The sequence below is a fragment of the Corvus moneduloides genome, chromosome 4 (assembly GCF_009650955.1).
Source record: "Corvus moneduloides isolate bCorMon1 chromosome 4, bCorMon1.pri, whole genome shotgun sequence".
NCBI classification, from domain to species: domain Eukaryota; kingdom Metazoa; phylum Chordata; class Aves; order Passeriformes; family Corvidae; genus Corvus; species Corvus moneduloides.
Window position 1 is genome coordinate 29095923 of NC_045479.1, and position 15228 is coordinate 29111150.

Here is a 15228-nt window from a genome sequence, read left to right on the forward strand (position 1 = left end):
AGGTTCCCTGTATTAATTTCTTCTGTGATGCGTTCCTCACAGCTGAAATGAGGACAGCCTTTTCCTTTAAGTGTAGTTCTCTAGTTTCCCTGTTATATTGTAGTCATCTACATCTGGCTTTTCATTACATGGCCATTCTGGATATTTAATAAGATATGTAGAGTACATTAAAATAAACATCTGTGTAAGAGAATGGCTTGGTATTGCAGTGAAAGCAATTCAATACGTTATTGAATGTTTAAAACCTCTGAAGACTATGCAAGCAAGCTTTGATGCAGGTAAACTTGTCTACAGAAAGACTTAGAGAAATTAAGGAAATATTTGCATGGCTTTCATCATTGCTTAATCAAACATCATTGTGCACCTGTGTAAAAATGATTGAAATGTCTGGGTTAATGCCTTAGTCTGGGGTTTATGCTATTAAAATAATGAACGTAAGGCTCTACCAATGCCTTTTTAATTGAATCAAATAAAAGGATGCATTTGTATCAGATGATAACACAGTCAAGTTATTTTTTAAAAAGCTTATAATTATATCTGTTTAGAAAATAATTAAAACATCTGCAAACCCTTATAAATCGGAACAGTGGGGTATTTAGCCCATTGGAAATACATCTGCTTAATGATACGTTTTTGGTTGCTACAGCCAGTATTCTGCTTAAACCCTCTTGGTTGTGGATGTGTAGCTTATCCAGACTTACCAGAATTTATCATAACACAGGGGTATTCAAATCATCATCCTATGTAAGTCTGAAATACTGCACTTTTAGACTTGAATGGTAGAGACCCTTTTTGTCTTCGTATTCCTGATTTATAAAGAACAGAAGCTCCTTGTTAGCTACATTATCTGTCCCAAATATATGGGTTTGTGTTACTAGTTCTTGAAATAGTGCTTAGTTGTGTGTTATTACGTAGCTGATATTCTTAGCAGAAGAATTATCATTGTCAACTAGGGTGCTCTATGTAATTCTGAGCATTGCATTTCCAATTGTCTTTTTTTACTAATTATTTCATAATACAAATGTTTTGTGGAATTAAATGTGTAAAAATATGACAGCATCAATTCCATAATTACTTTATTTAAATAACCAGTCTCTCAGAAAAGAAATAATGTAATTGCACCATGGCTTAAAATGCAGCACTACTTCAATTTTGTCAGTTTTTATTTTGTGAGATTGGTGAGATAAGTGTCCCTTGCCTAGCTTCCATAAAAAAAACAGACTTTGGGTCCCAACTGATGGGCTTTTTCTAACATGAGGATAAATAGATTGGGGAACCCCTGTCAGTAGCTGTTGCACTTCATTTTACTAACAGAATCTCAAGAGCTGTAACTGCTAAATTGGATTACATGACGTCTCAGAAAAGAGAGTTTTTATTAAAGAACCAATACGGTGAATGTGCTGTTTACCAGATAGTGCTGGCGTAACAGCTTTGCTGCAAGTAGTGTTTTCAATAATGCTTTTATATTACTAAAAGTAATTTTCCACAATTTGTTAGAGATTTTAAAAAAGACAGCTGTCAAGTCACTACAGAGAATAAGACATTTCTTAGAAACTTGGCAAAAGAGAATTACATTTTTTCTGTTTAGCTTTAAAACTAAGGCTGATCTTTAGGAACCGCTTTCTGAAAATCTTTCCCTGTGATTCAAACTGCAGTGCCTTTAGAAGCACTGATGAGTGTTTAGCTTGTTTGAAATCAGAAGATTACTTATTACATAAGGAGTGCAGGTTAATTTTTTTTTTATTTAGTCCAAATCTGAGCATGACTTGCAGGGAAAATTCTGATTCAGTGTGGATTTTAAATAGAAATCCAATATAAATCCGCATCACTGCTGGAAAATTTGCTTTGTGCATGAGATGCATGCTTAGTTTGTGTATTTAATTACAGTATTTTGAGTTAAAATATGTTGCTAATAGCTTACAAGTTAATCTTTCTTTTTATATCCATTCTGTTTTCCATAAAAGGAAACTTTTTGTACTAAGGAAGAATTTGTTCCTTTGAAGTCTGCATGATGCTATGTGAGCCAAACTAGACAAATATTTTAGAAGATGTGTAGATAACGAAACATTGCCCTAATGGCTTTTTTTTTTCCTAGAAAATCCAATTTTCTTGCTTGTTGATGGTGGTGAAACTTGCAATTTCTCTGTTGGTTTTGGGGGGCTTTTTAAAGTTGCTGTAATGCTTTGCAAATGTTAAATACTTTCAAATGTATTGGTGATAAGGCTGAACTGATCTCTGTGTGTTCTGCTAATATTAGCATTTTTTAGGGATAGAGTTCTGGGATTTTTAGTTGTTCCTCAGGTTCTCTTACACCTTGTACAAGATAATGATTACTAACAAGGATCAGAAGACAGCAGGGAAACTGGTGTCTTTTGAAGCACCTACTTTATATGTATAGGTATTCAATTTCTACACTAGTTTTGGAGTTCAGGTATTTCAGAGGTGATGATGGAGCATTATTCATAGTGAAGTGCTTGTATGACCAATTTCCCATGTGTCCTTTTGCAAATCATTTGGCTCTTCATGTTATTAATGACACCACCTTTATTTTCTTTTGTTCGCTACAGTGTTTGTCTCCGAAGTCTGAAAAATTCCTTGGTGCTTAAAAGCAACGTACATATGTATGCATATATGCATAAACTTTTATGTGCCTGAATCTTCAGGATTGTTTTAAAATTACCAATTTCACTAGATATGAAGATCCTGCAACATCACATAACTCAAGTTGTCTGTTACGTAAATTCCTTCATAAGGTCACAAATTTCATTTAATGGCTCTTAAAAGTCAGGTCCACTTCTGAATGTACTTTTATCTTGTGAGCCTTGATTTAGATGGTCATAATACATCCCATGACTTCACACATGGATGCCTCAGGGTTTTATATCTGAAGCTTCCATATTTGTCATTTCTCAAAATAATACTATACCTCTCAGTAGGATTTTTAAGCTTTCTGAAGATACATTTAGGTTACTAGCATCAGATAGTCTGATTTGAAAATGTTAATTATTCTCAGTAATGTTGTATATCCAACATTCTCTTCTAAAAGAGAAGTGGTACTGAGAGATTTTAGGAACTGAAGCTGGGAGAGGGAGGTGGCTTTTGGGAATTACAATGGGGGTTGAAATGTCTGTCTTTTGTTTTGGAAAATTGAGTTCTGCTGCAGTTCAAGTAAGTTTGCATAGAACTCCTATAAAGTAATCCTGTTCATTTTGTGGTTATTACTGAGCCATATAAAGTATGTATCAAGACTGCCATGGCTGTGATGAGTCTTTCACTCTGCTGTGTAACTCAATGCATAGTAATGATTCAGTTCTTTTCTATCTGTACAAGAAAGCTGTTTGATGCATTGCTGTTTAACCGTTTTCAATTCTTTGGATTATTTTAAAGATATTGTTCATGAAAATTTGAAAATGGGGTCAGATGGGGAAAGTGACCAGGCTTCTGGAACGTCATCTGATGAAGTTCAGTCTCCCACAGGAGTTTGTCTCAGAAACCGGATACATAGACGAATCTCAATGGAGGTAATTCACTTTTCATATAAGGATTGTTTAAATTGACAAGAGAGCTGGGGGTTGCTTTAATTGTTTATTGTAACTGGTTGTCTTCTCAATTAACTGTAACCAACCGTTCTGCCATATATTTCATGCCGAAAGCATTATTTGAATACTATTTAAATTTGTCTCCATTTTTCACACAGAACGATGGTTATCTTGCACTGTTTATGAACTGTTAATTTTGAAAATCTAAATGTTTTGGAACTTGAATTTTTGGGAGGAATTTCTGAAGTGTAGCATTTGAGTCGCTTTCTCTTGCATTGTGTGCAAGCCACTGTATGTATTCAAGAAGATACATGGTTTAGACATCTTTTACTTAACACTGTTTTCTAGTCTTTGCAAAACTAATGCTACAGCAGCAGTGGTCCTGACTGCTTCAGCCTCTTCCTCTCTTCCTGTTTTTTTTCATGAACGGAACTTTACAGGATGGTAAACAAAAGGAGGAAAAGTACCTTATGAATAACTGTGCACATAATTTCCTTTATTTATGAGTCTCATTATGAATACTAGCCACCCTTGTGCTTGCTTTGTTGTCATTTCCCTTGGTGAACTAAAACAGAACACTTCCCTTTTTCTAGAGTGTATAAAAGTTACAGTTATAATGATGCCTTTGTTACAGAAGCATGTAGAATTTTGTAGTTGCTGCTTTATAGTACACATAGGAATATGCATAGTTTTAAGATTTTGAATCTTCATTCAAGGCCTCATATCAAATACTGCATTGGGAAACAGATTTGGATAAGTTACAGTAGGGTGTACATGCCAAAAATTTTTTATTTGTAAGGCATTCTGTTATGCTTGAAATTCCAAGACTCCAAGCGTGTAGTGCAGATATGATTTCAAATATATGTAAATTAGCTGCATTAATTATTTATATAGTTTCTTGCACCTGGAAGGTTTTGTAGTCAAATTTTTAAATTTGTGTGTTAATCTCAGGTTTGATCTCCAAACTTTGTTCTCCCAACTTTGCTTGTTCAAGTTTATTTGAGGGAACAAAGGTGGGTCTATTGGTTTATGCAGGATAGTTAAATTAGGGATAAAAGTCATTGTGAAAACTTGCTTATCAGAATGTATGCTGCAGAAACTAAAAATCAAGGAAATTATTTAAAAGGATTATTTACTTTTTGTTCATTGTCTGTTTCCTCTACATTTTGAAATGCGTATTTAGAACAGGAAAGAAATAAAGACATTTATGATACATAATGAAATTAAACAACTGAAATGGAAATCTGTCAAATCTTCCAGAGAGGGCTAAGAACCATTAAAGGATTCTCTTTTGTTTTGGAATTCAAGAACTCCAAAAGAAATTACTAAAGAACTCAGGAATAGTAAAGGTCAGGAAATTACTGTGTAATTTTTCAGAAGGCTTTTTTTAAATGAAAGCATCTTTTCATTTTAATCTTTAATTGTAAAACAATTCTAATATTACTGTTTAAGAGGCTTTGGGAAACTTTTAAGTTTTGTTTATGCAGTGCTAATTTTCTCATTTTCCTCCAAATTCCAAATGCTTGCTTCTGACTGTTGAAATTAACGTTATTTTTTTCATTGACTGGCTCAGTCAATGAGAGCATGAATAGTTTTTTGGCATCTATTAATGTATATTCGGTGAGAATTGTAATGTTTCCCTCAAATCGCCATAGTATTGATTGATACGGTGATACGGTGACTTTTCCTGTAATATTTCACGCTGATGTCTGCAAAGAGTCTCAGCTCTGAATTTTGAGAATGCTTTCAATGAGAGATGTTTTTGGTGGCCTTAAAGTTTGCTTCTTAAAAGTGCTTTGTAGCAGAGTAGGTAGGACTTGTACCTGTTCGTGCATTCCAGAGGGAGGAAAATATAACAATCTTGTAGCTTTGGTTAAAATACCTTCCTAATGATAATGTTTTCAGTCAGCTTTATCATTTCCTAAGTGAAAAGGCTTTAAGTGATTACATTGTCTGCCTGTCTTTTTCTCCTCGTATTTATCCCATGGGTCATTTTCTGTCAGTTTTGACAGATGGATAAAAATCTCCATTTCTAGTTCTCTGTTAATTTCTGTAAAAAAAACCTCTGCATTGGGAGATACTGTGATGTATCCCCTGCTAGTTAAAAACCACACTATCCAGAGATGAGTTGAGTTGCAAGCTGTAAGTCCACAAAAACCCAGTTTTAGTCATTTTGCTCTTTGTGGAATGGAATCACTTGCTTCGTTGGCCTTTGAGGGAACCAAAGCAAGGTTTCCTCTCGTAACAAGTTGTGCCTGTATGCCTTGTGTGATTTGTGCCATGAAGGTGGCTGATTCAGTAGTAGCAGTGTGATTATATAAAGAGAAAGAAACAATCTTTGTTGTGAAGTAAGTTTCTATTATTTCAGTTTTATTTTGATGGCTGGTGGGAATCTGTTGTCTATAGAAATTGGGTAGCCTGAGGACATACTCCCTTTATAGCCATTTAGAATGAGTTATAGCTGTATGCTGTACATCACAGGTTGGAGTAAATTAGTACATGTGTGCCAGTATGTTTTTGCTGTAGTCTGCTGAAGTCATTAGTCCCAGTTGGAATCCATTATAGAATGAATTTGATTAAATATACACAGTTGGATGAACTCAATAAAGCAATATTTCTTGTTCCTCCTCACTAAGATGGATGTGCCTGTCACACTGTGGCTGTGTCCTTCCTTGTGTTTAGTTTGACCAATATTTGCTGTATTTATAACAGTTTTGTACATAATTTCTTGGTTATATATGCTTGGTTCTCTCTGCTGAATTGACAAAAGTCCTAATTCATTTTGAAGGTAACTAACCAGGTAAAGTTGAAACCTTGAAACGGTCTTTTTTACTTACAGGAATTTTGTGTATATAACCAAATTTTTGATGCTCGGCTTGAACTTCCTATAGAATTCTGAAAATTAGCAACCTAGCCAGGTTTTTCTAAATTGCTAAAAACATGCATACTGTACTCAAGTGCAACTTAGCAAAAAAAAAAAGTATTATTATTCCTGATGTATTTTGTCTATGAGAATACACATTCTGATTTTTAGTGCCCATCCCCACTGCAGTTAAATAATGCATAGCTACAAATAAAATGTTGTCAAAGAGCAGACATATTCTCTGCTGCAGAATATATGGAAGACTCTGTTGGGAAATAAAACTGGATCTTTCTAAAATTTTCATATAGAGAAATACAAAATAGACAGTGGAGAGAGAAATGGAAAATGTGTTTGTTGTAGCAGAGTCTCCATAGCAATAGAAAGCTGAAATTTCATAACCTTAAATTGCTGTGCTTTAGATAGAAAATCATACTGCAATGTAACCTAATTATGAGGCATTTTAAATATGAAGTGGTGGTAGTATAATGAGAAAAAGAATCCTGCTCTGCAGTGAAAAGTCTGCTGGGGTGAAAACTTTCTATTCACAGTAGCAGCCATGGAGATAGCAGCTTTCAGTCTGTCATATCCACCCCCCATTCCCCCATGACTTATAATTTAGGCCAGCATGACAGGGAGATGATAATACGTTTGCTTCTGAATTTGACAACGCTGCAGTTGTGGTTCTAGATTTTTTTTTTTTAATGATTGTTCCTTGTTATCATGTGCTTAGAAAACAAAGAGAAAATACCAGAATCTCATTGTGTTGCCTAGATAAAGTTTATTTTGCTTGTAATCCACAGGCTACAAATTGTCAGTAAAGCAGTTGCTTTTTCTTTCTCTTTCCTTCTACTCGTTCAGGCAGGAATCATGCTGACAGTAGGTGTGAGCATCTATTGTGTGAAGAGTTTGGCTTCAAACAGCTGTTAGGTTTTAATTAAAATGTCTTGTACTCTCATGCTAATATTAATGGTTATTTAGTAAGTCAGTAAAATTGTTTATCAGACATCGGATGGAATAATTTTTTCAAGTGTCAGAAGCAATACAGCTTAAGAATCTCTACACATATTTCTCTATTTTATAAAGTGCAGGTCATGCAATGGGAGACACTTCTGCAGATCATGGGACTATAGCTTAAAGCATTTTCAGTTTGATTTTGCTGGAAAAGAAGACATGGACAGTAATGCATTAATATAACTTCATGTTACAAGCTGTAAGTGTTCACTGGGGGCCCTGTGCCCATGCACTGGATAGTGAGTGCATCATTAAGAGCTGTGGTGGATAAAAAATAAGGAGAAACAGTCTGTGCAAATTGAAACATCTGTTTCCCTTTCCCAGAAGTCCAAGGTCTGTTAGCTGTCTTAGCATGTGAACTGGCGGAGGGCCATAACCTGCTGTTCACCAGCCTGTTTCCCAGATATTTTATCCTGAGAAACAGTTCTTATCCATCCGACTGTCACATTAGTGACAGAAGTGTGTTCCAGATCAGACTGCTCCTACCACACTGCTATAGGGTATAATTCTCCCCTGGGAGGATTAGCTCCAGGGTTAGTACTTGTAGCTGAACAGAAGGAAATACGAAGGCTGTGAATTGAAGCTGTAGGCAGGTGTGTGTTGTGCTGGTCACCTTCCAAAAGAAAGAATGTAGATGAGAAATAAGTTTTTATGAGCTTCACTCTTTACCAGGGGTGTAACTGCTTAGGGGGTCTTGACACAGCCTGAGTAACACAACATGCTGCTGGTCCACCTGGGCAAGTGTACCTTCTAAGAAAAATGCACAAAATTAATTGATGTTTCAACTGATAAAAGTGTTAAGAATTGGTTCATAGGCTTCAGATTAGAATGTGGTTTGTAGGTCCCCATTCTCACGTGCAAATAGTGCACTCTCAGCTCCGTTCAGTTGTTTAAATGCTTGAAAAGCAGACTGGATGCAGTACTGACCCAGGGTTTTGGTCAGGGGCAGTACAGCATTTTTTTCTGCCATTAGTTTTGGAAGCAGGAAGCTACTTTTTCCAGGATAGCCTGAGAATTCAGCCCTACGTATCTTGCCATCCAGGAGGCTTCCTTGTATACCAAGCAGGCATTACTACCTGGGGCCTTCTCTGAGCAAAGTTTCTTCCTTCCCCCTTCTGTTCTTGGCAGCTACAGAACCCTCTCTGTCTTATTTACTGGGTTTTGTCTAATTTACATCTCTCCAACTCCTGAGAAAGCAATAGCTTTTTTTCTGATTGTCTCTTCTACGAATCTAAGCACGTGATCACCTACCAGAAGATTTCAGTACTAGACAGAAAAAAAATTGAAGCTTGACACAGTCAAGACTTCTTTTGCTTTTCAGTGGTCACTGTAATTATCTCCATTCAGTCATGCTTGGCTCATTTTTTTCAACCTTTTCCAAGGTTGCACTAGAAAATATGTTATCATTTTTATAAACTCCCACTTTCATGTTTCCATGAAGCTTGGTGATTTCAAAATCCCTCTTCTAAAAACCCAAGTGTATGTTCTAAATTACTAGGATGGTTTTGATTAAACTGACGGACCTCCTTTTGATTGGCAGACTCATTTCTTCCACAGAAGAAAACTGACACTGCAACAAGAAAAAGAATTTCAGCTTAGGTAACAGATGACTTTAACATGCCTTTTACTAGACTTTTTAAAGGGTAACTGCCTTTGTTATCAGCAGTTAACACTTTTTTTGCCCTTCTGTTAGGAACCTTTGGCATTTTGGTGCTAAAGTTCTTGCATTCCACTTGCAAACGCTCCTTTAGTAAAGTTACTGCACTAGGCAATATTCTTTCTAAAAGGATGGAATAGATGCTTTTTTGGTTTTGTGTCTTCATAACTTGGATTTCCTTTAAGTTCCATTTAGGAGTAGTCTAGTATCGCATTGGATGTGTTCAGTCACCTATAAAACACACAGAAATTCATCAGATGAGAAGTCAGTAATTGGGTGCAGTTTCATACCCAGTACTCCAGCCACACTTTCGTCAAGGAAGGTCAGATTTCCCATTTTCATATTCAAGAAGTTGGTTTCTTTTTAATTAGCCTGTTTTTTCATGGGACTTCCCTTTTGGTACTTGAAGTGCTGTTGATGATGTAAATGCTAGTGTTAGTAATGAACGTTACACAGAACTGTTTCAAAGGTCCAAGTTTACATTTTTGCAGTGATATGTTCTGTTTATCCTTTTCCTTCATCTTTGCCTTGTTTTTCTTACAAGCTGGTAAACTTGCACTACCTTTTTTCTTTCAGGGCAGTTTCTCTTACTACTGTGTTACAGAAACTGATGAAAACATAGAGAAATCCATGTTTACAAATCCAGAGGATGTAGTAGTAGATGAGGCAGAGCTTGCTTTGTTAGTTTCTGTTCCTGCCCAGCACCTACGACCGACTCAAACAGCCACAGACCTTGGATTTTTGTTGAGGCTAATGCTGCAGAGTGATATCTTGATAGGTGATAATTTAGCAGGCAAACAAAATCAGACATGATATTTTTATGGTTATTATTATTATTTTTCATAGTCTTCCTTCTATTCTCTAAGTTCACTTCCTTACAAGCTTTCTGATGCAATAAAATAATAAAACAAAACAAAAAACAAGCACAAACAAACAAAACCCCAAGTAAAACAAAAGCAAAACCAACCAACCAAAAAAAAACCCCAGACGAAGAATTTTCAAGTGTTTCTGATATAATCTATCACAAATTCCCTGGGTATTTACATACTTGCTGAAAGGAAAGTTAATGTCTCACATTTGATTTTCATTTCTCCTTTCTCATATTTTTCAAAACTGGTTTTATGACACATGTATTTGTTTTGGTTTGGTTTCATTGGTTGTGAATAGAAGCTCCTGGAATGCAGTTTGTGAACACTGTGTTTGTGCTAATCAGTTTAAACCTCTCTCTTTAAAACTAATAGGAGATACGAAGTAAATAAAATAACAGCCTGTGGTTTTTTTGAAAAATGAGTGAAAGAGCCGGTTTTATTCAGCCAGTTGGTAGCCTAAGTAGCATATCTATGAAATGAAAATTCTCACTAAAAGTATTTTGAAAAAGAAAGTGCTCAGAATTCATATTTTTGCGTGCTTAAAAAAACCTATTGGCCTGTAATTCTAGTTTTGTGCGTTCAAAAATACTCATGGTTGCAAATACTACTGAGAAAGATGCTTAGCGTATTTCAGAAGTTTTTCGTGCTGCTGAAGTAAATAAAAGAAAGATATCTGCTTGCAGTGCTGGTTTCTATGCTTTTAATTTTTATATTATTTATTTTATATTTTTATTTGAGGGCCATAGCTACTGTAGATACTGGCAATAATTTTCTTCAGCTACTGTCAGTAAAGTCCTTGCTCTGTTGGTTGATGATAGTAGATGTGCTGGGAAAATGAGACACCTAGTCCCAAAACAGAGACTAAACCCTAGAATTCATGGTAATAATATTTCACCGATTACACTTGGCTCATTGTCTTTTCCTGGCATGTCAAAATCAAATCTGACAAACTGTGTTTATGTTGGGCAGGAGGCAGAGAACATGCATTGTCTGTGACCAGTGGTATTTCTTGTGAGTCTGAAATAGCCTGTGGACCCAATCTCATGATAAAATCCCTGAAAGTGCTTTGTGTATTCAATTAGCACATTTGGGAAAAAAACCCCTTTTGATTTAATTGATGAATGAATTCTACCATTATTTGGGGTCAATTCTGTCACAAATGTAAAAAGCCACTTGACTCAGTACTTAAAATTGACACTTTCTCTGAAATTGTGTGCATTTTGACAGACTGGCTGAAAACCAGCATGGATTTGTGGTGTGAGATGTAGCAGTGATCCTTCGTAGATGGATCTTAAGATTGTGTTTTCATTATTGCTACTAACAGAAGAAAAGGTTCTTTGATGACCCTGTCCTCAAATTTAGCAGAATAGTAATTGATTAATTGTGAGTTAATGTTTTCAGTAAAATAATAACGATAGCAACATTGAAGTATAAGGGAAAAATGTAATATTTAGGTATAAATCACGCTACTGAAGGCAGAAAAAAATGCACTTTATGCATCATAATGAAATTATAGCTAAACCTGTCAGTTGTGTGGAGGAATGATGATGGCTTTATATACATATAAGGAAGACTGGTATAGATAACTCATCCCAGCTGTTAAAATAGTCTTTTTGGCTACAGTAATTGAAGCCTATCTATAAAGGTGTTAAAATAGTGTGCTGCAGGGATGGTATAGGTTTCTTTTGGTGGATGTGTATGCCGATGTTTTACTTTGAGACCTTGAAGGTCTACCGAACTGTAACCAAACAACACAGTTTTTTACAAATATGTTCTCGTTTTTGGGGCTGTTTTTTTTTTTTATATATATATTTACTTTTGCCTCTAGCAGTCTTGTTGTATGTCATAATTCTGTAGAGGATCCAGTTGGCTTCAACTGTGCTGTCATTTGACAAAAATGCACTGAAATTTGATAAGGCAACCTTCAGAAAAAAGCTCCACATGGTATCTGATACTAAAATGATACAGTAAGTACATGCTTTAAAATTGTGTATTAGAATGTGTAAGTTCTCACTGGCATAAGCTAATGTCTTAAAAGTAATGTGTTTGCTTTGTGTATCGTGAGGTAGCACATAGTACACATTCTTAGTTAAAATATGCAGGGAAAGAATAGCGTAAAAATTTGATTGGTTTTGGGTTTTTTTTTTTACCGTAAGCATGTCATGAAGTTGAACTGCATTGCATAGAGGGTTATAGGATGCAGCATTTTAAATGTCGTTAAGCATGTGAACAAAAGCACAGTGAACAGCCTGTGGTTGCAGCTGAGATGTCTCGCTGCTGCTCACTAAAGCTGGTGAGAAGGCTAATTCAGACTGATGCTTACACAAGAGAGCATTTTCATTTGATCCAGAGTGGATTGTTTGGGCCATAAGACTAATGTCTGTAGGCTTACAAGAACAATTCTTTCTTCTTTGTGAGGCTGTAACAAAATTTTATGGATGGAATTTAGCAGAATCAACTCTTAAAAGATAAACTAAAATTTAAGGGAGAGGTGACCAGCAAGTTGTCTGTTGCCATATAGTAAGTACATACCTTAAGTAATGGTTGGTCTCAAAATGTAACTCACCAATAAACAGAATAGCCAAAGCAATAAGGATTGGTATATAATGACGTAGCTTGGCAGTATAGTTTGTGTCATCCACTGACAGAGACAGCTTCCTACTCCTGGGCTCCTAACCTTGTATCAGTGGATAATTACTTCCTTTTTTTGGAAGGGGTAGTTACCAGACTTTCTTACACCCAGCCCATTCTCCTCCAAAACCAATGGCAACATCTGGCCACAGGCAATGAAATACTGGCTTTGGAGATACTCAGCTGTTACATTTGCTAAATGAAACATTTAGTAAGAGTGAACTGAGGCTGATGTTATCAGGGTTTTCCCTTCCTGTTTTTTTTGACAAGAGGCATTAATCTTCCTTCTCTTGCTGCAGTTGCAGTTGTGAGTGTGGTAGCAGTCTGAAATGGCCTGTCAGTTCAAAGATTAGCAGCATTTGTAGCCCAGTAGACACAAGAGAGACTTACTGTTGGAGCAAGAACGAAGCACTCTGCAAAATGGCACATTTGTTACAGGTTAAAAGTAAAAATAGTCTGGTTTTCGTTTTTGCTTTTTGTAGTGTAGTAAAAATTGGACTTGGGAAGACCTCAGCAAATCCTTCCCTGGGGCAATTTTCTGGTTGTGTATTTTTTGTGGTTAATGATGTTTTTTCTGTTTTGTCAAAAATATTAGTGTTTATTGTCTAAATGTGCTATGTAAGTCAAACACACAATGACTTGAGTTGAGAGAAGACAGCCTAAGAAATGTGAATGTTTCAAGTTGCTTCTTTTTAGAGCAGTTATAACATGTAGAGTTCAAACATTGTCTATCCGGAGTTAGAATCATCTTTATCAACTTCAGTGAAATTAACTGAAGTCTGTAGTGCGTCTTAGTCAAAAAAATTTGTGAGTTAAGGATATCCAGAAGTTTTTTTGTTATAATACTTGATTTAAAGTGGAAAACGTTAACAGTGTTGTTTCCACAAATAAAAATAGGTTTATTCTGTAAAACAATGTACTTTTTTTGACAGGGTTTAAGAGGAGTGAAGATTTACCTGTTGGTCAGGAATAAGGCTTTCTGAGAAGTGGCACTAAATAATATTAAATTAGACAAGTCAGGCAATTATAAAGGGGAATAGCTGGTAAGTTTGTATTATGGAGAGTAGGAGATGAGAAAAGGATAGGTAGCTGAGGAAGAAGTTGACAGAGGTGAAAAACAGAAAGTGGTAACAAAATTCTAGTATTAAAGTCTTGTGAATGGTTTTCTATGAGTGGCAAGTCAAGAAGCTGATGTTTGCAGCAGTATTTTAGGCCATCCAGAAGGGGACCAGAGGTAATGAAATAAAAAAAGTTAGGATTTTTGGGGTTTACTTACATGTGTGAAAAACAGGCCAGGTTTGGGGGCAAGGTGGTTGGTTGTTTTTCATTTAGAAGACAGGTTTGTTTACTTAAAATGTCAAATTCCTCAGCTTTCAGGACCTGCAGGATTTAAGTTGGAATTCCTGCCTCCTTTTCTTGTGTCCAAGTGTAAGTAGTTGGTGGTAGACAGAACTTCCACATCAAGGAACACACTTGGCTGTTAGGCAGATGAAAGAAAAGGCTGGACAAAGTGTAGCTCTTCCTAGAGCATTTGCTGTAGCTGGCATTAGAAATAGATGGTAAAGATAAGCACAAGTTAGAGTAGTTTATTTCCATGAAAAACAAAGTGGTATTAGTGTCACAAGTGCTTACATGTTTATCTGCCATGAAGCAGAGTAGGACAAATGTGAAACTCATTTCAGACAAATTATAAAAATAGATTACATTTCTCTGCCAGTAGTACCAGTAGTAAAGCAAAACTGAGAATAAGCCTTGCATATGAAGATAGAAAATGTGTTTTTAAGTTGTAGAAGGAAAATGCCACAAGCATTCCGGTTCCCCTAACAAATCAAATGGTGCCTAAATATGTTCCCAGAGTATAGCTTGGAACTGGATTAAAAACCAGCTCATTAAGTAACATACAGTTAACCACAGGCATTTGATAATTTAGAGTACTGCATTTATTGAATACTGATATATTTTGTTGCAAGTTGACCCTAAAGATAACTATAAAGGAATTAACTAGAAAATGCTATGAATTGACGAAAGTTTTTTCATAAATTAGACCTCATTTAGAAAAATAAATCTTAAGTGATATACAAGAAAATAATATAGTTTAAATTCTCTAAAAGATTGTTTGTTTTACCTGAAGTACTTTGTTGCCCCCAAAAGCTAGGGTTTTGCATTCCATTAAACCCTTGCTTCTTAAGAGTTACAGAGGAATGTACCCAGATTCCCTCTGAATAGTTGAGGATCTGTGTACACCACTTACACACCTGTTATGTTTAAAAAAGGATATATAAAATAACGCAGGGAGTTGCTCCAATTTACTACCTTTAAATATTTAGATTTATAAAGGGATGCAAAATTAGTGTTTAAAAGGGGCACTAAACTTTAGTGTTGACAGTCTCAAAGAGCATAGGGAAAATTCAGTCCTGCCATTAATTCTACATGCTTCCTTATTACTTCTTTAAACAGCATTGTAGCAAGGCATTTTATACCTTGGTTTAAGTTGTTCAGTTTTTTCTTTACTATGGGAAATGCTAACAGGTCATTACATTCAGTTGGTTATTGAAATAAGTGTGAGCAAAGTCCTCTGTCCAGAAAGTCTCTCACTGCTTCCCAGGATTCCACAGAGATTTAAGACAATTAGAAATTCTTAAAAATCTGTTTCCTACT

The 15228-nt window shown here is 35.7% G+C and overlaps 1 protein-coding gene across 2 annotated transcripts in view; it reads left to right on the forward strand.

The window, feature by feature from the left end:
* Positions 1–15228, forward strand: part of CDK17 (cyclin dependent kinase 17) — a 92208-nt gene that overhangs the window by 53887 nt on the left and 23093 nt on the right. For both annotated transcript variants that reach the window (XM_032107691.1, XM_032107692.1), the window contains one exon: positions 3388–3521. In XM_032107691.1, coding sequence (XP_031963582.1) covers positions 3388–3521 — 134 coding nt within the window. The remainder of the gene's footprint in view (positions 1–3387; positions 3522–15228) is intronic.